This window comes from Hemiscyllium ocellatum, chromosome 25 (genome assembly GCF_020745735.1).
Source record: "Hemiscyllium ocellatum isolate sHemOce1 chromosome 25, sHemOce1.pat.X.cur, whole genome shotgun sequence".
NCBI lineage: Eukaryota > Metazoa > Chordata > Chondrichthyes > Orectolobiformes > Hemiscylliidae > Hemiscyllium > Hemiscyllium ocellatum.
Genome location: NC_083425.1, coordinates 13,747,055 through 13,774,200, shown reverse-complemented (window position 1 = coordinate 13,774,200; position 27,146 = coordinate 13,747,055). Strand labels below are relative to the sequence as shown.

Below are 27,146 nucleotides of genomic sequence, written 5' to 3'. Positions count from 1 at the left end.
CACGCAATATAAAGAAGAGTTTATTTTTAACAAAAAAAATGTAGCATTAAAACAGCAACATCCCCTCAGGTATAACACAGTCAACACAATTATCTAGATGTCTTGGATTTACCTTAGCATTTGTGTTTGGACACCTTTGTTGTCTGAGTAAATCCTAATTCATTTCGTAACATACTTACTAACATTTGTGAAATGGTTTCCTTTCAGAAACTAACTACGATAACAGCTAAAAAATATATATTGCGGCTAGTCAAAACAATGGCAACAAAGGAATCCTCATGCATTCCCAGGAAAAAAAGGTTAAATAACTCTGATACTCTGAACTTCACTCATCGTTGGATGAGACAGCATTTCCATTATGGTCAGATAGACATAACGTGCAATCAGATCCACATTTCAAAAATGGAGTTTGCTGGAAATAGCCAAAATGCTAAATTTAAAACGCAGTGATTCTACAGTACTATGCAAGACAAATATGGAGTCAGAGGCCAATTGGACCTTTTACAATTTATTGGATTTTCAATCAGAAGACTGAATTTGGGAGTGGAGACCTTTAATGTCATGGGATTGGGATTTGCTCCTCTTTATTTCTTATGATGGGGACAGAAGAGAAAAGCTCCCTCGAGAATCAGCTGTTGCGTGATGGACTGCTATGTTTTACCTTTCTAATCATACCCAACATCAATAGGTACTGGTCAGGATATATGAGGGATAGAAGGGTGTGCTGAAAGCTATACTAAATAAGGTGGAAGGAAGCTCATGTAGAGCCAGTATCAATCAGTTGGGCCAAATGGCCTATCTCTGTGCTGTAACACTTCGTAACTGCAAAGTCTATTCTAAGGGAAGGGGCAATAGACAACTACTTTCATAACAATACAACATGGCGAAAGCAGAAATGTATATGAATGTTACATTCTCACAAATACTCATACAGGACTATTGATTATTAGTTCAAAGATGAATGCAAGCTTGGAACTTCAGCATGTGAGTGTGATCAGTCTACTGTGTGTAAATTTAACTGTAGGTTAACAACGTAAAAATAAATACAAAAAGAAATCCAAAAATCTGTTACACATCTTTCACATCCTCTAATTATCAGAAATGATTTACATATCCATCTGAATCTAAGCAATCTTCATGAAAAACAGGGGGGTGACCTTTACACTGATGCAACTTATTCCCCAGATTTTAACAGCAAAACATGCAATTAACATACCATTATTAAAACGTAACAAAATCTAATTATAAAACATGTAAAAAGCATAAGCACTAAATGCCACAGAACATATATCCACAGCTTAGAAAGTGTATTCTTTGGCTAACAGAGTAATATAAGGACTTAAATTATTACAAACTGTTTCTACTCAACCGACTTCCATCAAATAAACCAACTTTTGAATTCACCAAAAGAAGAAAAATTATTGCTGAGCTTAGTTATTTAAAAAAATATAACCTGGTGAAAGGGCTATATTTTCCTCTTTTGCAGAGAATATAACCTCACAAAAACAGCAAATGGATAACTCTGTCATCAAAGTTCATTTACTTGATCAGGGATTGAAGGCAAGTTGCTAATCACAATGTACCTATTTTGTTCCTATTTACATAATATGCAAACGTGCAAATCTCGAAAGTTTTTATTAGGAACTCACTCATGGGATGTGGGCATCGCTAACTAGGTCAGCATTTATTGCCCATCCCTAATCCCAGACAGCAGCTAAGAGTCAACCACATTGGTCAAAATGCCACAGCCAACATGGACCAGGCTAGGTTTCACTCTTGGCACACGCCAGGAGTGGATCTGATGCCCAGAGACAGGAATAGCACCAGTTGCTGGCTTACTGCTTACGAAAGTGTGAAGGCCGTGGTAAGCATACCAACAAAGCAGTGAGACATTTTGAGTTCTCTACAGGCTGTGAATGACATACTAGAGGAGGAGATCTTTGGAAGCAGGCAATGACAAACATATACTGGACACAGATTACAGCAGCAGGTCAGCATCACCAGTAATGACTGATTTATTGACCTCATGATAAATAAGATTTGGGAATATCCCTGTAACAAGTCCCACGATTTGAAAAAGCACAAAGAAAGGAGTACCATGATCAGCATAAAGATGGAGATAAGGTTTAACAGTTGCTTCTAACTGTGAAAGTCTCAGGATTGGATGCATTTTAGAATTCAGCCAAAGATTGAGGAAATAGTGCGAGAGAATTCATTGCCAGGAACATAGAAACTGATGGTAAAAGCTTCTAAAATATATAAAAAGAAAAAGAGCAAAAATAAATGTGGGTCCTTCACTGGGGAATTATAGGCAAACAAAAAATTGCAAAACACATGCTTTGGTAGGGTTTCACAAATAATCTACCAGAAATGTTAGGGAAGCAGAGGTCCAGTGAGAGGGTGAAATGGAAGGAAATCAGTATTAATAAGAAAATGGTGCTGGGGAAATTAATATGGTTAAAGGCTGACAAGTCCCTACAGTCTGAGTACTGAAGGAAGTGGCCTTGGAAATTTGAATGCTTTGGTGGTCATCTTCCTTCCCAAATTCAATATACTTTGGAGCAGTTGCTACAGACTGGAGGGGGACAAATGGAACCCCACAATTGGAAGAGGGGAGGGGAAAGAGAAAAAAAAACAGACTAGGTATAATACAGGCCATGCATAAGAATGGTGTAATGAGAAAGTACATGCAGTGGTGGGGAAATGCTAGAATCTATCATGATGTGGAGGTGTTAGACTAGGGTGGACAAAGTTAAAAATCACACAACAGCAGGTTATAGTCCAACAGGTTTTTTTTTGGAACTACTAGCTTTCGGAGCGCTGCTCCTAACACAGAATTTACAGCAAAAGCTCACAGTAGTGACACAAAACTAAGGGGGATTGTGAGGTGAGGAGGATGCAAGGAGGCCACATGGTAATGTAGACAAAACTTGTGAGTGGGCAAACGTGTTGCTAATGCATTACAACATAGCTAAATGTTACAAAGTACACCTCGGTGTGAAAAACAGAAAGGAAGAGTATTATTTAAATGGTGATATGTCAGGAAGTGTGATCGGTGAGTCCTTGTCAATGAAAATAAACAGGCAGGTGCAACAAACAATTAGGAAGGTAAATGGTACAATGGCTTCATTGTGAGAGTACATGCGTTCAGAAGCAAGGATGTTTTACTATAGTTGTACACAGCTTTGATGAGACCACATCTGCAATTATGCACAGAGTTTTGATCTCCCTTCATAAGAAAGGATATACTTGCCATAGAGAAAGAGCAGGGAAGCTTCACTAAGCTTATACTAGGAATGGCAGGACATTTGTGAGAGCAGAGATTTGTTCAACTCGGCCTGTATTCACTCGAGTTTAGAAGGATGAGAGGGAGATCTGATTGAAACATACCAAATTCTAGCAGGGCTGGACAGACTGGATGCAGGGAGGAGGTCTTCACTGGCTGGGGAATGAAGGACCACCGGTTGCAGTCTCAGGATATGGAGTTGACTTTTTAGGACTGAGATGAGGAAACATTTTTTCACTGAAAAAGTAGTGAACTGGTGAAATTCTGTACCACAGAAGGCTGTGGAGACCAAGTCACTGAGTATACTCAAGGAAGAGACAGACATGTTTAGATTTTAAAAGCATCAAGGGGTATGGAGAAAAAGCAGGGAAATGGCATTGAGATAGAGCTTAGCCATGATCATATTAAACAGCAAAGCTGGATCGAAGGGCTCAATCATCTGCTCCCACTCCTAGTTTCCATGTTAATGCAGTAAAATTGGTAGTTAAATAAATAACTGCAATGCCAGATGGCACACTAACTTAACGTGATATGCAAGAAAAACATAAGTGTCCAAATGATTAATAGATAAATGATCTATCATACAATACCCAAATGGAGAATTGCATTTAGATGCTAATAATGTCTTGCCATCTTCAAGATAAAGGATGAACCTGCTTGTTAGGGACCACATCTGTCACAGCAGCAACTATGACTCCTGTAATTCCTGCCTCGCTACAGGCACCTTTCTGAATGTGTTGCCCACGTGCAAGGACTCACTGATCAGGAGCTCAACTCTGAAATCCTGAATGCAGCGTTCTCCAGCTGACATACACACAAAGTACACACACAGCCCAGCATGTCCACAATTCAGATCAAGGAAGAAGTCAGCCCGGGTTATCAGTACTCAAGGTTTCCCTTTAAGGCTAACCATTTAAATTCATTTTAGCTTGGAACCAAGCTGCAGAATCAAAACAGAAGAGGAAATTGATATCTTCCTCTGCCCGCTTTCACTCCACTATGATCTCACATAGCATTCAATTTTTATGTCTTACAGCCAGAAGAAAATATGGTCCTGAGAAGAGTCTAGAATCTCACAATTGTGTCTTCAATGATTGATTTTGCCTTCGAAGGCTATCCTCATGTAACAGTACTGTTACAGCCTATTCTCATAGATAGTAGAGTAAAGCAGTGTAGACAGTATCATCTTGTCACACATCCACATAATGCAAAGATGATTACACTAATGAAAGATGCAATATGGTTTGCTAACAAAACTGAAGATATGTGTTTCAGACAGCGGGACTGTGCATTGAAACACATGCTTGTTTTTGGTTTGGTTCACTTTGATTGTTTCGTGACCTACTTCTACATTTCTGTTACAGGCTTGGAGCCGTCACTGCAGAAATACGATGATTAATTCTTTACTAGCCTATAAAACATAAGGAATAGCAATCCAAGTCTTGACACAGATTGAGTTCAACCTGAAGTGACAAAGCCAATTCCTAAAGGGGTGTTATATTCCTTCAGATGGTCCATACGAAATAGATCATTTCAGTTTTATATCACAGGAATGAACAGTAGTCTGATTACAGAGCACACACAGAACATTAAACCCATCTCCCTTTTACATGGTGAGAAACTGGTTTTCTTTTCAATCATAGCTTGTACCTCTTTCTTGCGGTTTTCAAGGACAGCATATACTGCATCTCCCTCAACATCATTCAGGAGGCAGACAACGGTACAGAGGTTGATGTAAGCAAATTTACAAGGCATTGCACTGCAGAGAAAATTAATACCCATCATGCTATCTACCTTTTTAAAAAATTCACGTCTGGGATGTTGTTGTAGTAGCATTTATTGCTTTCATCTGTTATTGCCCAGGAGGATGTCGTAGTGAGCTGGCTTCTTGAATCACTGCAGTCCATGTGGTGCAGGGTCAAAGCTGTAAGAAATCTATTCAGCAGAGTTCAGAAAGACTTTAAAGTAGACAGAGAACGAGTAGTGACAATGCAGTCTCCACCCTGCCTTGTATGGTCACCCACTCACTGGGGCTTGACTCAGTTGCTAAGCAGAATGCCTAAACCCAGTTGCATTCAGAAAACAATCCTTTTCATTTCCAGCTTAAATGCCACATCAACAGGACTTTCCTCCCACTGATCCAGTGTCACTCAGAGCATGGAAACAACCTCAGCAAGTTGCAGTTCTTAAAATAAAAATTCGAAACTGTTGGCAGAGAGACTCTTTTCACCACAGAGATCTTCCATATTGGGAGCTCACCTGTTTATATGAAGAGAAAAGATAGGTTAAGATTGGTATGGTTGAAAATTAGGTGGAAAATCAACCATCCTCACTTTGTTAGAAGTGTTTTATAAAAGTAATCATTCATGTTAGTGACACGTTGTCATTTTCCCTATATTAGTTCAGAATGATCATTAGATTAAAAAAAAAGTGAGAAATGAGCTCTGTAATATACACATATATTGCACAAAATCTCTAGGTTAAGAATTCCTCAGATGTCTATTTGGTGAGGACCATTAGTTGCAATGTGAAGATTCTGCTCATTTCTCATAATGACATTCTAAAGAAAGGAAGGGAAAATATTCACGAGTTTGTCAGCAGCAAAATCACACCAATTCCCTCACATGTGTATTTATCTTAAACTTCTGATGAAACAGGAAAATATAGCACTTAATCTTCACAAACTCATTTATATTATTTCCAAATATTACCAAAGATTTCACACTGACTAACACCAATGCCAATGGCTTGCACGTTAGAAGCTTTAATATTTGAAAGTTTACGAATTTGCAAAGTGGCACTGATCCTTATCTATCAGCTGTACAGTTTCCAAGTTTAGGATAGTTAATCCCCCCCAACCCACACAGAGAAATGAATTGTTAAGTCCAGGGGATATGAAATGAAAAAAACCCATCATTTTACCAGAAAATTGTTCTATAAAATTAATCATTCATGTTAACAACATGTTGGAAAATATATCACTGTGTCAACAAAGAGCTTTCATTTGAAGCTTGTCATTCAATTTTTAACTGGGGGCAATGGGGTGGAATGTGAATGTATATTTTGGAAAACAGTCAATGGCCGAGTGGAAAACCAAGCCAACATCAATACAGGGACCCATTGGAAGTGTTACAGTTGCAGTTCAGAATACTAATTGAGCTGATTGTACAGTCCAAAAAAAATGCTGAGAATTTGAACTGAAATGTTTCATTTTACATAGAAATTGTAAAGAGTTGGTATCTGTGATTAGTAAGTTGATTGTTTGTTGTCAGGTGGTTAAAAAACCTTCCAGAATCTATGACTCTATAAAACATGATCAGAATATCACGTAAACAGCATAAGTTACTTGGTAAAACTGGGAATGGGACGTTATGTATAGTAACCCTTTTATAGTGATGACTGTCTCCTGCATGCTGTGAGCTGAACAACAGTTACAGCACCATGTATTTTATTTTATCACGGACTGTGGCTGTCACTATGAGATCACCACTTATTGCCTATCCCCAAATGCCCATGAAATCTGTGCAGGGGCTTTAGAAGCACGAACATAGCTGGATTTTTGCCTGATAGGTTTAATTCAGATCCACAAATAGGTCACGAGAGGAAATTGGAAAAAAAAACGAGCACTGGAAAAAAAATCCAAAGTCTTTAATTGATTGCAGATTTTCCAAATATCTCACTCAGGTACAGTTAAATAATTTAAAAAAAAACAAACTGTCTTAAGGTGCGGAGACTGGGGGGCCCCATGTGGGTTTGCAAAAGTTTCATACATAGCCTGTACTGCTCCTACTTCAACAAATTTGCAACACGTTGACAAAACAATGGAAGCCAGAATCGAACCCTTGTTTGTTTGGAGTGAGTCCTAAACTGTTTGCTGCAGTCTAGGTGCAGGCATCAGTGCTTTTGTATTAACTTATGGATATAGGTATCGCTGGCTCGGTCAGGATTTATTGCGTGGCCCAATAATTTTCAAGAAGGTGGCAACAGTAACCTGCCTTCTCTAACTGTGAAGTCCACGTGGTGTGCATACAGTCACAAAGCTGTTAGAGTGGATACGACACAGGATGGTGTGTGACATGGAGGCAAACTTTCGGGTGGTGATCCATCCATGCTTCTGTCAATCTACGTGGCAGAGCTTGCAGGTTTGGAAGTTCTGCCATTGGATTCTTGGTGAATTATTGCAGTAAATCTTTGTAGATTGTCCCATTGATGCATGAGTGATAGGGACAGTAGACTCTTAAGGTGGTGAATGGGCTGACCATCAAGCTTTATCCTGGCTTGGGTATTAATGGAGCCCAACACATCTAGGCAAGTGGAGAGTTGTGCTGGTCATCCTTTGTAGATGGTGGACAGGCTTTGGGATGATGGAAGGTCAGTTACTCATTACAACATTTCAGCCTCCAACCTGCCTGTGTTTCCACAGTGCTAATGTAGCTGGTCCAGGTTACCTGAGAGAAACTGTGATGTGATCAGATGACACAAAGAGCTTGGGTATTAGAAGCTTGCACATTAGATTAGATTCCCTACTGTGTGGAAACAGGCCCTTCAGCTCAACCAGTCCACACAGACTCTCTGAAGAGTAACCCACCCAGACCCATTTTCTTCTGACTAATGCACCTAACACTATGGGCAATTTAGCATGGCCAATTCACCTGACCTGCGCATCTTTGGAGGAAACCGGAGCACCTGGAGGAAACCCACACAGACACGGGGAGAATATGCAAACTCCACACAGTCAGTGGCCTGAGGCTGGAATAAAACCTGGGACCCTGGTGCTGTGAGGCAGCAGTGCTAACCGCTGAGTCACTGTGCCGCCATTGTTGGGGGAGGGGCAGTTTAAGGAATCCCAGATTTATTAATCTTGGAGGGAACAAACTAACTTTTGAGTTTAAAAAAAAAGTAGCTTGCCCTCAAAGAGAAAAACGTAGCCAAAGACAAGATATTCTTAGACCAAAAGCAAAACATTGCATTTAAAGTGTTCATGCCCAATGATGTACCCAGTGGCCTCCTCCATCATGTCGTTTCTTGTCTGGCCATTATCAATAAGCATCTCTGGTATTACTTGACTAATTGTACATTGTCTAGGGCATCTCTAGGACAATCACAAACACATACACACACGGATTGAAAGCCATACATTTTGTCGGTGTTCTCTCTGCAGCCATGCAAGGTGTTAAAATGTCGGTCCATTGCTGCCATCTTGTTGGGCAGTCTGCCGGCTCTCAGCTGTGAATGCATCCTCTGCACGGAGGGTGGAGGCATTACTGGAAAATGCCGACTGGTTAATGGTGACCCTCGGGATATAATGCTCATAGGGATTTTCTAACGACTTGAAGAACAAAACAAAAGCAGTGAGTAAAACCTAAGATTAAGGAAAAGTTAAGAACATGCTGAGGTTACAGTGCAAAGGGAGTTGAGAGAAAATAAAACAATTTTGTAAACTATTGGTCATAAATAATTAATGCAAAACAATTATTCATGCACAAATTAAGCCTGCATTTTGTAAAACAATTGAAATTAAAACTATTCCAGCATACCTGTTATTTGTGATTTCTCTGTAAATCTGCATAGTTTAGTTCTAGGTATCAAGGTGCCATTTTTTTCCTATGTTTACTTGTCAATTGATTCTCATTGGAATGTAATGATTCCTTGCTGGCACAGACAGCAAGAGATCTCACTTGGTTATTGCCCTGGTCTAATACTGGACAGTTAGTAATTGCAGACATTCCATTGTAGAGAGTGGGAGGCTGAGATTCATCACAGCTAAGTGTCATTCTGCCCTTACCTACTGTCCAAACTTGATCACTGCCAGCAGAGTTGGAACTCTGGTGTTTTATTCCTCTCCCTGAGACATTTGAGGAAACCCTCCCACCTCCACTGCAGGAGTGGTAGACACTGGCTGAAAACCAGATGTACACACAGCTACAAAGGAAGCGCTACGGGATTTTAAGGTGTACTGAACTACATGCTTCTTGAAGCAGCACGGTGACTCAGTGATCAGTGCTGCTGCCTCACAACAACAGGGAACCAGGTTTGAATTCACTCTCAGGTGACTGTTTGTGTGGCGTTTGCAGATTCTCCCCGTGTCTGCCTGGGTTTCCTCCGGATGCTCCGGTTTCCTCCCAAGTACAAAGATGGGCAGGTTAGGCGGATTGGCCGTGCTAAATCACTCATAGTGTCCAGGGATGTGCAGGCTACCTGGCTTAGCCATAGGAAATGCAGGGATAGGATAGCGGGATTGGTCTGAGTGGGACGCCCTTTGGAGGGTCAGTGTGGGCTCGATGGGCCAAATGGACTGCCTCCACCCTGTAGGGTTTCTACAATTCTGACCCCAGCTTCAAAGAACGCAGGGTGTTGCTGCTAAAGCCCTTTTACTACTTACCCTCCCAGTCCAGACTGTGATTGGCACCATCTCTACACTGCACTCCCCACCACCAAATTGGTAGTGTCGATGCCTCCCTTACACAAAGGCACATTCAATGTCAGCTGATCCTACACCTGCTGGTGTCACCACCTGGCCAACCTGATGACCAATACTGGTTGCCCCTCCCTCACTGAGAACACTTCCTGCTGCTGCATTGTCAAAATCCCAGCACCCAAATCTCCAGGCTGGAACGTCTGCTTGTCACACAAGGCACGAGTCTGCGCCCATCAAGTGTGAGATCACAGCCCACGAATACATCAGGCCTCTTTCAAGTCCTTCTCAGACAGGAAATCTAAACTTGTTTAAAAAAAATAAGCAAGACCAGTTTACTTCCAAACTGGTTACAATGGATAAACTGCCCATACATTTGTAATTAATAAATTGATTCAATTTATAAACAGTTGTGCACTTAAGCCAGCATGCACATTTATTCCAATATCCATTGAAAATGTAAAAAAACCTTACATTTTTTGTCTTTACTATGAAATGAAAAGGTGAACAATTGGCAGGGCCCCCATCTTTTGGGTCAACTAGAGCTACTGCTATTAACTGAAAACTGTGTTGGATGTAACTCTCGCTGCAGTGTTTAACATCAGATATAACCTGCTAGGTCAGAATCTCGGTGTACTAAGGTGAAACAGAGAGGAATACCTGAAAAAGCTGACGTTAAGATTTTTTAAGAATGGAAGCACTTATTTTTTTTTGAGGTCGGATATCCGACACTAAATATTGAGACATGTTTGGGCTTCACTTTAACAGTATTTCTTTGTTCCTTGCCGGCAGGAGTGATATGGGGGATGAAGGGTGAACAGAAAGGCAAAGAAACAACAGCCCAAATCAGGAAAAGTAACTCAAGCCTTCGTCAAAATAAGCAGGAAACATACAATTATCATTCTGCTGCATTAAAAAAAATCCTTGCAGAAATCTCAAACTGAGTTCTACACTGTCGCATAACACAAGCAAGAGCTCCCAGTGTGCCCATATGTTGATGCAGGCTTCTCCACTTTGTGCCTATTTGTTGCTCTGTAGAATTTATTGCGAGATGCTTATCCAAGATCCTGGTCAATGACAAAGTGCTGTGCTACATCAACGCGTCTTTGGTCTTCAGCAGGTATATGGCCATCTTCAAAAGACAATGGTAGTATTTCAGGCTGAACTGTCAACGTAAATAGTTACCATGGCCTTCCCTCACTGTAAAGATACATCAAACCCAAGGCTGGTCAAATAAACACAGCAAATAAGCACTTACCCAAGGTCATGTAAACCCTTCCAGCTCACAGCTATTTCATCAGTAGTACACCTGACTAAACATCTAATCCCACTGATGTTATATGCTTCGTTTAAAATAGCAGAAAAAAAAATTACAGGCAAGTTTTATGCTAAAATGTTCTTTCCCTTGATAGAATTTATTTTAAGAAATTTCTGCAGGTGTACAAAAATCTTGTAGCAGTTACATCTCAAGAGGGTGCAATATTGGAGCAGGGATACTTTTGGAGATTCATACTTGTATAGCTGTCCATGTTCTTGTTGTTCCATAGCATTGCATTAAATATTGAATAGCAAGACAGAGAAACCTGCTCAATGTAATTGGTTAGATTACGAACTGTTCCCTTTATTGCTTTTAAATAGTGCTCCACCTCCAAATGTAAATAGCTTTGTGGTACTGCCTTTGGTTCCACTTCTATTGCATGAATTGTAATTCTTCTTCCTTCATTCTCCCCCACCTTCAAGAAACACTTTGGTGACAGTGTCAGTGATCAATGAATTGTGACTCACACATTTACATTGGCAGTGGCCAGTTTTATCTTCAATCCATCTTCTATCTCCTCTCATTACCCCTTCCCTGCCACATTCAGTCTTGTCCAAAAGCCACGTTTGGACAAGTTGAGATTATCTCCTGTTAAACTTCAAAAAGTCTCCAGCCAACTGCCTTTACTGCAAGCCAGGGACCTCCCACCATTTTCTTTTGGAAGACCTCTATCATATTTTAACATTTCTTTACGTGGCCTCAAGACAAGACAATAGCCCCTCATCCTGCCCACACAAAGGCTGCTTAGACACCACTGCAATATCCCTCACCTTCCCACTTACCTCAGCTCACCAGCTACAATAACAGTCATCCACTCCTTTATCACTTCCAGGCTTAACCATTCCTGCCCACCTCTGTTTCCTTCAGCTCATCCAAACTCCTCCTGCCCATATTCTGCCTCCATCAAGACTTGGTCACCAATGACCAAGGGGAGGCATGGTGGCTCAGTAGTTGACACTGCTGCCTCACAGCACCAGGGACCTGGGTTCTATTCCAGCCTAGGGTGACTGTCTGTGTGGCGTTTGCACATTCTCCCCGTGTCTGTGTGGGTTTCCTCTGGGTGCTCCGGTTTCCTCCCACAATCCGAAGAAATGCAGGTTAGGTGGATTTGGCTATACTAAATTGACCATACAGCTCAGGGAGGTGTAGGTTAGGGGTAAATGTGGAGTATTAGGAGTGCGTTACTCTTCAGAGGGTTGGTGTGGACTTGTTGGGCCGGATGGCCTGTTTCCACACTGTAGAGATTCTATGAATTACATTACAACCTTACTGACGTGGACTGGCTTCAGTGCAAAAGCTCCCAGATTTCTTCACAGTCATACTAATGTCCTTTAGGGAAGGAAACTGCTACGATTACCTGGTCTGGGCCTACATGTAACTTCAGACCCACAGCAATGTGTTTGACTCTTAACTGCCTTTTGGGCAATTGGGATGGGCAATAAATGCTGGCTTAGCAAGCAATGCCCTTATTCTGTGCATGAATTAAAAAAAATTCCTCTTCCCTATCTCAAGTCATACAATTCTCCAACTCTCCAATCCTCTTGTGGCCTTTGTAGTTTCCCTCATCCCTTCTGGTAAAACTCACCACTGACAGGTGCACCGTTGTTCCTAATCTGCTCACATTTCTGTTATCATTCCTTTCTCCTATAAGCTATTCATTAATCCCGTCTCTTTAACCAAATATCAGGTCATCCCTCCCAATATCATCTGCTTCATCTTGGGGTCCATTTTCTCCTACCATTCACTTGTAACACATCTGTCTTTACGATGCTACCTGAGGAATAAATATTGATTCTGGATAATTTCCTTGTTCTTCATTGAAATACAGCAAGTCAGCAGGATCTTTCATATTGGCTCCCATAGGTGGATAGGGCTTTGATTTAAAGTCCATAACCAAGAGGCAGTATTTCTGACAATGCAACATTGAAGTAAGACTGAGATGATTGTGCTCAGACTATGGAGTAAGGATTAAACCAGGAATCTGACGCAAGTGTGTTATCTACTGAACCACAACAGACACTTAGGGGAGTGGCAGATGTTATTGACTTTTTCTTGTTTAGTGCCATTAAATTGAATTACGTCAAAAAAAACTACAAAAATGAAACACAGCTGGAAACATTTCAAATTGTGATGACAGCATGACAGAGGATGCTATTTACAGAGGACAATGCCGTTCCAAGACAACTTCAGAGGAAAGGAATTGCATAATGAACCGACAACAGCTTCAAGATTAGAAGACAAAGTCTCATCTTCCTACAGACACCAGGTCAAACTTAATAACAAACCTCTGCAGCCAAGGTTTCTGACAAGTGCTGACAGATGATAAAGACACAGGAGTATCACAAGATGACAACAGCAGCTAGATGCCAACATTGATAATGTGGGGAGGGAGAGAAATAGATGAAAAAAAGCATAATTCTTGTGAACCACTAGAGTAAGTACAACTCATTGAAAAAGCATCAGTCTTTAGCATTAACTCAAACACTGTCAAAGCTTGGCTCTTTCTGAAACAGTTAATTAAAGTCTGTAACTGGACTCTAATTTTGTTCAATCCCACAGATAATATACTGACATCATGCAAACTTCCTGTGTTTATGACAAAGACTCATTTTGTGGACACTACAGATATTTCAGTGAATGTTTTGATACAGATTTTGTTCCTAATTGAGAAAAGTTTACTATGAATGTGGAGTTCTGTTCCAACATCAACCTGGTGTGCTGAACCGATCTGCTGCCAAATACAATTTATGAACCACAGTTGATGTTTGCTGTGACGCATTAATGGTTTTATGCAGACAAATCTCCACCCCTCAATCATTTTATCTGTGAAATCTCATACATTCTCTGTTAATATATTTGGAACATTGAGGTGAATTGTCAGTGCTTTACAGATCTAGAGTATTTTAATGCTTACCCATAAAATTCTTTAAAATTAATTTTTAGAAAGTTAATTGATTTTAATGGCATTTTGTCACAAGTGTGCACTTCATCATCAGTCATAAATAGCACTAAACATCCGTTTTCACTTCAAAAAGCACAATTAGTAACTCAGAGGTTCCTGAACATGGCAGAACAGAAAAGAAATGCAGCCATTGATTATCTGAGGCAGCTTATGAGTTATATGATTTCAGGGAGTCAGTTAGCTCAATTGGTTGGATGCCTGGTTTGTAGTGCAGAATGTCACCCGACAGCCTGGATCCAATTCTTGTACCAGTTGAGGTCAATATTGAAGGTCGTGGCCTTTTCAAACCTGCCCCTCACCTGAGTTTAAACTCACCACCCACTAATGAGTGAGCAGCCCTCTGGGTTTATGGTGACTATAGCTCTGCCTAAATGGTGAACAAGAACCTGGTGGGGGGAGAACTTGCATTTCAACAGTGGCCTCATCACCTCAGAATCTCCCAAACCTCACTGAAAGTTAAAAAAAAAATTAAAGGACCAGTCAGAGGAGGTGCAGAAAGAATGTTTTCCCTGGACTAGAACCATGGGGCACCATCTCAGAGTAAGGGTCCAGCCATCTAGGTCTGAGGTGAGAACACAGAACAGTACAAAATAGGAATGGGCCCTTCAGCTCAACATGTTGTGCCAAACAGGATGCCAAATTAAACTAATCCCTTCTGCCAGCCATTGGCCCATATCCCTCCATCCCTTACATATTCATGTGCTTATCTAAACGTCTCATAAATGTGTCTATTATAACTGCCTCAACCTCTACCCCGGCAGGACGTTCCACACTCCTACCACTCTCTATGTAGAATAATTTGCCCCTCACACCACCTTTTAACTTTTCCCCTCTCACCTTAAATGCATGTCCCCTAGTATTAGACATTTCAACTCGGAGAAAGATTCTGACCATCAGCCTGTAATGATGCTGCTCCTTTAACAAGGTAATGTTGTCCTTGTTTTTTTTTCAGTGCAGTCATAAAGACACAAGTTCTGGGGAGTCTCGTTCTGATGGGTTTTAGGGCCAATTTGATTATTGCTAACAGATACTGCCTCAGGAAAAAGGCTTTTAAGTTTAAAAAAAACTGTTGTACGATGAAAGGAGAGTGGCCAGTTCTGCCAGCTCAGCTTTTCTCTGGTTTGGTTTTTTTTTTGGCTTTTGGCCCGGTTATTCAGAGCAAGCAGTCCATTTTGAGGCTTCTGGTCAAAGAAACAGCTAGATGGAAGAAGGTGTTCTATGCTGAATCTCTCTGCCATCTCTCTCTCTTCTGTAAGACCCCATATTTGACTTTACCTTTTTTGCTAAGGGATGTTTATGGAGATTGTTGCAGGAATTTGAAACAGCATCATTAAGTTGGGATAGTCTGTTGGGTTTTCAGATGGATTAAGATATTCAATATTCTGTTCTCTTTTGTTTGTATTCATTCAGTAATCTTCAAATAAATTCCTGTTTTGTTTAAAATTTAAGGGTTGGGCCAATTGCATCACTCCTGGAAAATCTACTTTACACTGCTTAAAACAACTAGCAAAGTTAGGGTCTGGGCTACTTCCCTGAACTGTTTTGAGGGGGTCAAGCCTGGCCCATAACAAGCTCTACCTATTTCACCATACAGAGGGTGGTGAGTCTTTGGAATTCTTGTCCGAACAGAGTGTGGAAGCTCAGTCATTCAGTACGTACAGAACAGAGATAGATGGATTTCTGTGGCATGGTGGCTCAGTTGTTGGCACTGCTGCCTCACAGCACCACGGACCCAGTTTCCCCCTTGGGTGACTGTCTGTGTGGAGTTTGCACATTCTCCTCATGTCTGTGTGGGTTTTCTCCAGGTGCTCCGGTTTCCTCCCACAGTCCAAAGATGTGCAGGTCATGTGAATTGGCCATGCTAAATTGCCCGTAGTATTAGGTACATTAGTCAGAGGGTAATGGGTCTGGGTGAGTTACCCTTCAGAGGGTCGGTGGGGACTTGATGGGCCGAAGGGCCTGTTTCCAAACTGTAGGTAATCTAATCTAAATATTAATGACTTCCAGGGAAATGGAGATATTGGGAATATTTCACTAACAGGATGACCAACTGTGAGCTAGATTGGCAGAGTGAACAGGAGGGGTTGAATGCTGAAAATGTGTTGCTGGTTAAAGCACAGCAGGTCAGGCAGCATCCAAGGAACAGGAAATTCGACGTTTCGGGCCGGAGCCCTGATGAAGGGCTCCGGCCCAAAACGTCGAATTTCCTGTTCCTTGGATGCTGCCTGACCTGCTGTGCTTTAACCAGCAACACATTTTCAGCTCTGATCTCCAGCATCTGCAGACCTCACTTTTTACCAGGAGGGGTTAAATGATCCATTTCTCTTATGTTCCTTTGTTCAAAATGTTTCATAGCCAGTTAAATATCTTGGAAATCACTAATGATAATTAGGAATTGCTGCAGCCAATCTGTGCAAAGCAAATCCCTGCAAACAGCAGTAAGATTACAAGGTAAAAAATCATCAATTTTGGTGATATGATTGTGGAACTTCCCTGCAATTCTTCTATTGTGATCTTATTGAGGTTTATAAAATCATGAGGGGTGTAGATAAGGTAAATGACCAGGGTCTTTTCACTAGGTTGGGAGAGTTCTAAACTAAGGGGCATATTTTTAAGGTGAGAGGAAAAAGATTTAAAAAAGACCTGTGGGATAGCTTTTTTAAAAAAAACAGAGTGGTTTGTGTGTGGAATGAACTGCCAGAGAAAGTGATGGATGCAGTTAACATTTAAAAGACATTAGGATAAGAACATGAAGAGGAAATGTTTGGAGGGATAAGGGCCAAATGCAGGCAGGTGGGACTAGTTTTGTATGAGAACATGGTCGGAGTGGACTGGTTGAAACAAAAGGGCTGTTTCCATGCTGTACGACTCTGTGCCAATGTGGTGAGATCTTTTACATTCACCAGAAAAAGATCTTGTTTTAAATCTCTTCCAAGAGCACCTCGGTGCAGCACGTTAATAATTGGCAGAATGCAGTCTCTTCTAGTTTCCATTGTATGCTGATCATGTTGTGGTAATTTTAAATAGAATAGGCAGGTTGGGAGTTGCTAACTGTAATCAGTCATTAACTAACGTGCAGCTTTCTGCAAATGTCATCTTTCTATTTTATTTAAGCACTAACTCATTTTGATATAATACAAAGGCACAAAGTCAATCTTAGATGTTGCTCTGTCTTTTGAAGGCATTAAAGGTACAAACTCTGATGGGGAGGTCCGTGCTATGTTCACTTAATGGGTCTTTTTTTCAATACAGGAAAGCATTAAACATTCATATGAAAAATTTGCCAATAACAGCTTCTACTTTCTAACTGGAGTACTACTCCTGGATGACCTCTGGCATGAATCAAGACGGAATCTGGACAGCAAGGGCATTATTTAACAACTGAGGCCAAATTCAACGAAACTCAAACTGATTCTCTCTCAACATTCAGAAACGATTTGCGTTGCAGCAGTTTGTTTTTAGATAACAATCAGGACCAAGATCCTGGATGCTTTTTCCTGACTTCCTCTAGTCCAAAGCAGAGTCTAACTGGAACATGGCTAAACTGGAATAAGTTGAATAGCAGATTTTAGAGAGAGAGAGAGAAAAAAAATCAAAAGAACTGTGGATGCTGGAAGTCAGAAATTGCTGGAAAAACTCAGCAAGTTTGGCAGTATCTGTGGAGAAAAATCAGGGTTAACATTTTGGGTTCAGTGACCCTTCTAGAGAACACCAAATGTCAAACGTTACTGATTACTGAATTAACTGGGATTATTTTTGTGTGTATGCATGGCCCAACAGAAACTCCAGAAATGATGGGTTCAATCATGTCACTTTTATGAATAAAGCATATCTACCAGTAAAAAGGCGTATTAGCACTTTTGACCCTATACATCAGAGAACGGTGCAACATTATGAACATGAGCTACAGTGTGATGGAAATAAAAAGAAAAGGCATATTTTCTGCTGCTCGATTTTCTTAGATTTTTAAAAGCAATACAAGTAGACTCTAGCTCCAGTTGCAGCCAACAATCTCTCTAAACTTTCAGCTAATGATTAACATGTTAACAATTTTTTTTTTAAGTGCGCAAGTTCTGGTAAATCCACAATGGGACCATATCAATAATAAATTCAGAGGCAGTCTTGTGGAGAAATAACTTGTGACTCACATTAACCAATCACATCTCTTTTGACCATTGTTCTGTTACGGTACATTGTATAACGAGCATCCAGCCACAGGGGAAGAAACCTTGTGGTTGATGTTTTCAAAATGCCAGTAAATTGAGATAACTTACGTTGGTTTTGTTCATCAATGCCATTTCAGTCGGCTGGTATACACTGTTCCGAAGCTGTCCATTGTAACCAGTATAACTTGTATAAGGGGATTTGGGCTTGTTTGCTGGGAAAATAAATAGACAAAGTCACACTGTATTTTTCCTGAGAGAAACAATTGCCCACTTTATTTTAGAAGTTATTTGTCTCTTGGTAATTTTATCTTAAGCAATTTAATCATTACAATTTCAATTCCCAAAATGTGCCACGTGTGTTGAACTCAGTCTGAAGGAAGAGTGACAGGCATGCTGCAATTGACCCTGGTATCTTTCAAGTTTGAAAACTGCCCAGACTTTCCATGGGATAGTAATCCATCAGCCCCTGCTGAATGCTGGGGTCAGGGTTAGTTGTGATCCCTCTGCCCTTTGCCAGCATTCAAGTATTCATTACTGCAGCTCTGAAATAGATAAAGACCACTTGGGTCAGTTATCAGAGAATACCCAACATTTTTGCTTTCATTAGGAAGTGTCAGCAATGCTGAAAAAGCCATTCTTAATTGTCCACAGAAGACAGTGATGGCTTTTCCTCTTCAAATAACTTAGTGGCTTACAAGGCCGCTTCACAGGGCAGTTAAGAGCCAACTGTGTGGGACAGGAATCACAGATGGTGCTGGTTTCCTCCCCTTAAGGAAATCAGTGCACTAGCTGGCTTTTTGCAATTATTCCAGCAAGGATTCGCTATCACTTTTAGGGAAGCTAGCTTTTAATTTCCAAATTTTAAAGAAATTTGAAAAATGCCACACAACCTGGATTTTTGAATTAGGTTGAGTTAGGACAATCAGACTAACAATGTATAAACCAGCAGAGTTAGAGGTGGGTTTTGTTATTACCTGCTCACTTTGGGTTAATCTTTTCTGGTATTAATCATTTAGTTTAAAGTATGGTTGAAGTGTTCTGTTCTTTGATACAGGAGTCCTGACCTTTGCTGAGGGGCAGGGGAGCAGCTAGAGGAATTGGTAAAAGCAAATGAGAAATCTTTTGCAGTTAGAATATTTTAAGGTTAAGATGTGGTCTGCTCTCATTTCTACTAGTGCTATTTAACTTGCTAATTTCAGCACTGAATGAGTTACTAGTTAAAAAAATATCCAAATAGACAAAAGTCCTGACTTGGCTTTGTTTTCTAGATTTTATCCCCTCCCCAACTTTCCCTCGCTTGCTCCTTCTACAAATTTTGCAGATGGGAAGTCAGAGCTGTGTCCACATTTGTAAATTCCTTAAAAAAGACCACCCTGGGGATTACAGTTCCAAAAATTGGACCGTTCACCTCCTTTTAAAGATGGAACACTTTACTCCATCCTGCAGCTCAGTGCAAAGCTTATCTATACATGTTCGCACAGCAAGAAACTCTGGGACTTGAACTTGTAAAGTTAGAGTTGGAAACCATTATTCAATAATTTGAGACATTAGGTTACTACTGATTGATTAAAAGATAAATGAATAAAACTCTTAAATACATTTCTTGTTCATTCTGAATCCCAAAAGGCCCACTTCTCAGGGGAGGTGGCAGGGTGGTGGTAATATCACTAGGCCAGTAAGTTAGAACCCCTGGCGAATGACCTGGGATGGTGAGTTGGAATCCTGCTACAGTAGATGGTGAAATATGAGCTTAATGAATAAAATCTACAGTTAAGAACCAGCTAACCATTGTCAAGTACTTTAAAAGTTCATTTGGGTCACTAACGTCCTTTAAGGAAGGAAATATGTCACCCATATATGGTCTGGCTTACACGTGACTACTAACCCATGGCAACCTATTTACCTGCAACTTATTTTGTTGCTGTGTAGACATTGGAGATCCTTTCATGGAGTGGCTTTCGGAGGTGGAGCCCATTCATTGGCATGCATGGAGCTTCCTCCTGATTGCACAGCAATGTGATTGGCTCTAAACTACCCTATGGAAAGGCTCTACTACACCACTCAGATCAAGGGGCAATTTGGGATTGGCATAAATGCTTGCTCAGCCAGCAACATTCACACTGCATGAACATATAAACAAAACAATCTGTGCCCTCTTGGCCCTGGACAATGTTCAAGTCCATTGCACAGCAGAAGCTACAATTGACAAGAAGTATAAAGCAAATTTCTGCCACTTTCCACTTTTAAAGCTGCTGTTCATCATCATTCTCCACTCTATTTGCTAACCCAACCTTGTGAATAGTGTTGACTCAATTACCTGTAACAATATTGCTAAATGTGATTGCTGCCAAATGCTAGTGTAATTACTGAGAGCAGGCAGCAATGAGGACTGGTAATAATGCTGCTGGGAATGTGGTGAAACTGCTTGAGACTGCCTGAAAAATCAAACCTTCCATCTGCTAAAGCCAAAAGAAGTTTAGTTAATTCATAATAAAGCTGCTCGGTGCCAATTTCTAATAGGGACAGTTCTAGTCAACTGAAGAAAAGCAAGCATTTATATCTCTAAACTTCAAATGACTCAGAACATAATTGATCTAACCTGAATTGGGTTCATCCATTGAGAATGCTTTGTTTTCTATGTACATGTGTTGAGCTTGCTGCTCCTTTAAGATGGTCTCATAACCCACTCCTCTTGTCGGATACACCTCTTCGACATAATGCTGCTCCGTACTAGCTTTTGTCAGATGGCAGATCTCAGGGATGATGTACATAAAGACAAACACCCAGGCATTGGCAACCAGTGCAATAGAGAGTGTTGGATCATTCCAGGTTTGATTTCCGACTTTCTTATTTCCATAAACATACATTACAATCCACACAATCCAGATGGCGATGGAGAAACTAACTGTGACAAGGATAAATACACCATGTTTCTTCCAATGTTTAAAATGACCCCACTGAGTGGACACAGCAAGACCAAATGTAACTACGATAAGAAACATAACGTAAATTAAAGCCATGGCAAAATCCATATTAGCAATATTGCAAGGGTCTCCAAGAAATGCAGAACTGGTGCCATTATTCCTTACAATGGTGATTATTAACCATTCAGTATTTATTATTACTTCCACAAGGGTGAGAGAAAATGCCAGGATAAAAATGTGCCAGGCTTTAGGACCATTGTTTTTTCTGACAAGCAAGTTCAGTCTGAAAGAGTGTGCCAACATGCAGGAAAAGCAGATTGCAAACAGAACGCCAAACAAGAACCTTCTGGAAGCGCAGGTTGCGAAGTCCTTATTGATAATGAAATCAAAAACCAGGCAAAAGAGCCCGAATGTGCCAAAAATGAAAAAAACCTGAATTCCAATGGTACTCTTCCTCTTGCTGTCTTGGACAAAGGGTATGCTCGCTAATAAAACCAGTGTCAGCACAAAGCAACTTAGAATGCCAGCACTGGCTAGAGCTTGTAACACAATCCCCCAGACAGCTGATAAATCACAAAGGTTGAAGTAAAGTGAGTCGAGGCTAGCTGCACAACCCACTGGAGCGACGGCTGCAGCCACAGGGAGGAGACTGATCCACAAAGGAAGCTGCAATGTGCACAGCCTCATCTTTAACTCAAGTTGGTCGATCTGAAAATGGATTTCGTCACGTGCCTAGAAGAGGAAAAAGCAATGGGTACAGGTTATCAAATTACACTGCACTCTATCATCGGAAGATTGCTGGATTCAGTCTAACATCAGTGGTCAGTGAGAAAGTGTGCCATTGCTTAGAACATCAATGTCAATTAACATTTTTGACAATTTTAAAATAAAATACATCACAACAATTCAATCTGGACAACAGGATAAAACAACTTATTGCACACTCAGGAATGCTTTCTTGTTATTTTTAAAAGAAGAATTTTTGCCATGTCAGGTTCATTTTGAATGAAAGTATTTTTGAAAAACGAATTCCCTGTACACAAGACTTCATGCACAGGAGTATAATAAGGTTATCAAAAGAGTATACTGCTGGCCTTTCGTTCTATGTTTACTCCCCTGCTATATTTCCCATGCTTCTTTTCTCAGGGTTGGTGACTACACGTGATTATGAGTTTTTGCCCGAAACGTCGATTTTTCTGCTCCTCGGATGCTGCCTGACCTGCTGTGCTTTTCCAGCACCACTCTGATCTAAACTCTGGTTTCTAGCATCTCCAGTCCTCACTTTTGCCTGATTACAAAGCCAGTCTAGATTCAATGGATCAAACATGAAACTAATATTCTACAGAAATTTGAGCTGGCTGCACTAGTGCTCAAATTCTGATTGTTCAAAATGAGATGTTGATCTTGCAGTAATTTACAAACATTTTTTTTCCCAAAAAAACTGTGCAAAACATTTTCCCAAAAGGACAGTGCATCTTCTGGGAAATCCAACTAAGGAAAATCTCCCTCACGGTGTCCCGCAGTTGGGATTTTTGAAATTACAGCTTGGTTATTAGAATCTCCTAGAATGAAAACAAAAACAAATGTTTATATATTTATAGTGCTCATCCCAGTCTGTTAGTTACTCATGGGGTTTGCTTGATTTCCCAGTCGCTTGACAGGAGAGAATGTTGTTTATAATCATAGTTACAGTCTCCTAGTGAGTGAAATCCCTTCCTGAGTGACCATCTCCAGATCAACCAGCAGCCTCAGTGAGTGGTGTTACAACCATCAACTGTAGCACTCTGAAGGCTGAAATTTGTGCTGCTTCTTTCATCTAAGCAATTCTAAAATCAAAACGTAACCAAATTGCAGTGTTCAAAATATAGAGCGGAGTTTGACATTAAGAAAGTTGATAGCCCATTATATATCTTACCAAGATCAAGGCAAATAAAATGCATGAAGAAACATAACCTGGCTATTATTCTAACAGAACAGAGTCAAGATCTACCTTGCACAATCTAGCAACCCAGAAGTAGACCATTCACCAATCATACCTGTGCTGGCTCTTTGAAAAAGCTAACCAATCAGCTGCATTCCTCGGCGCCACTCCATAACCTGGATTATATTTCCCCCTTATGTTTATATCTAATTTCCTTCTCAAAAACAACTCAGAGTTGCATACTTCCAATTTGTCTCCAATAGCCTGCGTGTTAAAAGCACTAAGTCTGAAGCTTTTAAATACTTTCATGGCAAGTGGGAAATTTGAATTATTCCATCACTCTGAGCATTTTACAAGTCAGTAAACAAATCCTAAGGTCACATTAGCACAGCACAGCCTATGACATTGCACATATACCACAGAAAACAAGGACATGGAAAAAAAAGACAAAAAACATTCAGACCTCAGTACATCATACACATTCACTGAAAAAGGTGTTGTATTGTATAACTCACAACTGAATAGTACTGATGGACATCTTATTCCCAGCTTTAAGCTAGTTATAGAAACTGGGCTTATGTGACACATCCTACATCTTGTTCTACACTTCATTAACACTTTTGCTTGTTGATCAATGAAAAGGAAGATGAAATGAAAATATCAAATGTCAGTAAAACAGTACATGACTGAGCAAAAACAATGAAAATTTTGTTTTCCTAGACTTCATTGAATCACAGAATCCCTACAGTGTGGAAACGGGCTCTTCAGCCCAACAAGTCCACACTGACCCTCCGAAGAGTAAACCACCCAGACCCATTCCCCTACTCTTATTATTCTATATTTACCCTTCACTAAAGCACCTAACCTGCACATCCCTGAAGACACTTGATTTATTCGACAAAATATTAACTTAAACTAATGAAAATCAATACCTGCAGCAAGTATATAACAAACGCCTCAATGCACAAGGATTCAGTAAAGGAAAAACTATTCACAAACAGACTGGTGATTTGCATTCAGTCACAATTATTGATTAAAAGGTATGCATATGTAAATAGTGAAGAACAGGGTGAAGCTTTGGTATACTTGCCTAATAGTGAGGTAAGAGTTGAAAAATGTGGAGCTGGAAAAACACAGCAGGCCAGGCAGAATTCTCCTGCTCCTCAGATGCTGCCTGGCCTGCTGTGTTTTTCCAGCCACCACATTTTTCAACTCTGGTCTCCAGCATCTGCAGTCCTCACTTTCTCCTAATAGTGAGGTAAGAGAAGCACAGCAGATCAGGCAGCATCCGAAGAGCAGAAAAATCAACGTTTCTGGCAAAAGCCCTTCATCAGGAATTTTTGCTCAAGGTGTCAATTTTCCTGCTCCTCGGATGCTGCCTGACCTGCTGTGCTTTTCCAGCACCACTCTAATCTAGACTCTGATCTCCAGCATGTGCAGTCCTCACTTTTGCCTAATAGTGATGATGAATCATTATTCCTAGGAACAGGAGGCCATTCAACCCATTTAGCCTGTTCTGGCATTCAATGAGATCAAGCAGGTCTGTGGCCTGCCTTGGCTCATACCCCCAAAACGCTTACTTAACAAAAAAAAACTTTCTACCTTTACTGTTAAAACTAACAGATGACCCAACATCAACTGCCATTTGTGGATGAGATTCCAAACCTCTACCATCCTGTACGTTTAAAGTCCTTCCTAACATCTCTTCTGAATGGTCTGGCCCTAATTTTTAGACTACGTCCCCTATTTCTAGAATCCAGGACTAGCGTTTATTTTTATCTACTCTGTCTTTTTCTGTTAGAATCTTGCATATTCAAGATCACCATCCAGAACAAAGCAGCCCACTTGATTGGCACTTCATCCACAAACATTCATTCCCTCCACCACCGATGCTCAGTAGCAGCAACGTGTACTCTCTACGAGATGCAGTGCAGAAGTTCACTGAAGATCCTCAGACTGCACCTTCCAAACCCATGGCCACTTCATCTGGAAGAACAAGGGCAGCAGACATATGGGAATACTCCCACCTTCAGGTTTTCCTCCAAGCCACTCACTATCCTGACTTGGAAATATAGTGCCTTTCCCTCACTGTTGTTGTGTCAAAATCCTGGACTTCCCTAAGGACACTGTGGGTCAACTCAGAACATGTGGACTGCAGCGGGTCAAGAAAGCAGCTCACCACCACCTTCTCAAGGGCATCTAAGGGTGGGCTGCCAAGGCTGGAGAGCCGGCAACACCCATAACCCACAAAATAAATAAATAAATAAATAATAAGATTTTTATCAGCTCACCCCCCTAACTTTCTAAATTCTAGAGAAAACATAGAAACTAAGCACTGGATTGGTACACCAGTCATACTCTTGCTTCAGAGTTGGAAGGGTTTGAGTTCAAGCTCCACTGTGGGATTTCAGCACCAAATCATGGTGCACTTCAATGCTGGACTGAGGCAACACTGCACCTTTCAAACTGAGGCTCTCTCTGTCTATTCAGGTGGATGTAAAAGCTCTCATTGTGCTGCTGAAGAGAAGTAGGAACTTCTCCCAGTGGTCTCAGCACTTACTACTTTGGCATGTATCTCTCTTTGTTGGACATTGCTGTGCACAAATTGACATGTTTGCCTACAAAGCAATTACCAATATGTTTCACAAGAAATTCACTGTTTGTAAAGCACTCTGGGATGTTCTGAGGTTATTAAAAGCATGACAAACATTCAAATACTTTCTAGTTTCGAAGAGTTGTAAAAACAGCAGGAAGGTTTCCTTCCTGAACTGGCAACACCAACGTCTGTTTATAAAGGGCTTTTAATGCAATATTCCAAGGTGCTGCACAGGAATACTGCTTTAAAAAGAATGACACCGAACTACAAAAGTAGATGGGCCAAAGGCTTTGTCTGAGAGGTAGGTGTTAAGGAGCATCTTAAGGGAAGACTGAAGAGGGACATGATTGAGGTGCATTAAATTAGGAGGGGCGCAGGTGTGATATATAGGAAGGAACCTTTCCCTTTGGTGGAAGGATCAGTGACTGAGGGCATCGTAAACAGGCAGGAGATTTAGAGGGGATGTGAGGAAATAAAGTCCTTTTACCTAGGGGGAGGTAGGAATCTGGAACTCACTGCCTTGTAAGAGTGTTGGAGTCAGAAAGCCTCATAACATTGCAGAAGTATTTAAGTTTGCAACCATGATGCCAAGGAATACAAGACTATGGGCCAAGTTCTGGAAAATGAAATTCAAATAGTTGGGTGCTTGTTTTTTGACTGGCGTAGACGCGATGGGCTGAAGGGCTACCTGAGAGCCAGAGGTTTTGAGAGGGAAGTTTGGTGGGTTGGAAGTTGAAGGTACAAACTCCAGCGGCAGTTCGGAATGCCTAAGGGAGCTGAAAACTGGAGTGCAGGTAAGTGGGAAATTTGTCAGACTGGTGTGGATTTCAGAGCTGGGGGAGGGGGAAACTGCCCCTGAAAATACTTGAGAGAGACCCCCAATACTCTCAAGGCAGGAATGAGAAAGCTGGACTAATGCAGCAGGAAGCGACCCAGGGGAAATGGAGAACCGGCTGGGAGGAATGCACGTTAAGGCGTGTTGAGCCCCTCACTCTCCCTGTTCCATTGAGAACCTTGTCTGTGTGTGTACCGTCTACAGCGAGAGAGAGGCACCCACACAACCCTAAGACTTTCAAAACTCCCAACGTGAGCACAAACTCACACTTTACTCCCAGAAGGGGAGACGCCACAAAATAAAACGAAGCCGCTGCATCTTTGACCCTGAGTGCCTGATTGGAGCACATTGCGATTTGACAAAAATTAATCCCATCTGGAAAATGTACACCGCGGGGTTCGTTCAGGCTGGGGGGAGGGCATTCCTTACTGCTGCACACACACGAACACAGAGACACAGACTGAGTTGGAGCACCCCTCGGCTCTTACCTTCTCCTTGTCTCGCTGCAGTGCCGGAGCGTTCAGCCGGGAGTCTGAGTGGGAACTGAGAGCTTACAATAGACTGAAAGCCCCGCTTCAGTGCACTGCCTGGATTACAGTGCACTCAGCTATTAGCCCAACGCACTCGCTGGCTCTACTCTGCTGCTTGTGTGTGTGTGTGTGTGAGTGTAAGAGAGAGAGATCTGATTTGTTGTTGATGTGGGAAGGATTTTGAAGAGTTAAG

The 27,146-nt window shown here is 41.1% G+C and overlaps 1 protein-coding gene across 1 annotated transcript; it reads right to left on the bottom strand.

The window, feature by feature from the left end:
- gprc5c (G protein-coupled receptor, class C, group 5, member C) lies at positions 1-27,146 on the bottom strand. Its single transcript, XM_060844831.1, has 5 exons — positions 26,912-27,146; positions 20,747-21,803; positions 18,256-18,359; positions 8,424-8,615; positions 1-5,545 (listed from the first exon to the last, which is right to left on the bottom strand). Exons 2-4 carry the CDS (start codon positions 21,756-21,758, stop codon positions 8,460-8,462), a joined length of 1,272 nt encoding a protein of 423 aa, XP_060700814.1. The 5' UTR covers positions 21,759-21,803; positions 26,912-27,146; the 3' UTR covers positions 1-5,545; positions 8,424-8,459.

Coding starts and splice junctions, on each gene's coding strand:
- gprc5c (XM_060844831.1), bottom strand. CDS start 21,758: ATGAGGCTGTGCACATTGCAGCTTCCTTTGTGGATCAGTCTCCTCCCT. Junction 18,360..20,746: donor AATGGATGAACCCAATTCAG/GTTAGATCAATT, acceptor TTATTTTCCCAG/CAAACAAGCCCAAATCCCCT. Junction 8,616..18,255: donor CATTGATGAACAAAACCAAC/GTAAGTTATCTC, acceptor TTGTTCTTCAAG/TCGTTAGAAAATCCCTATGA.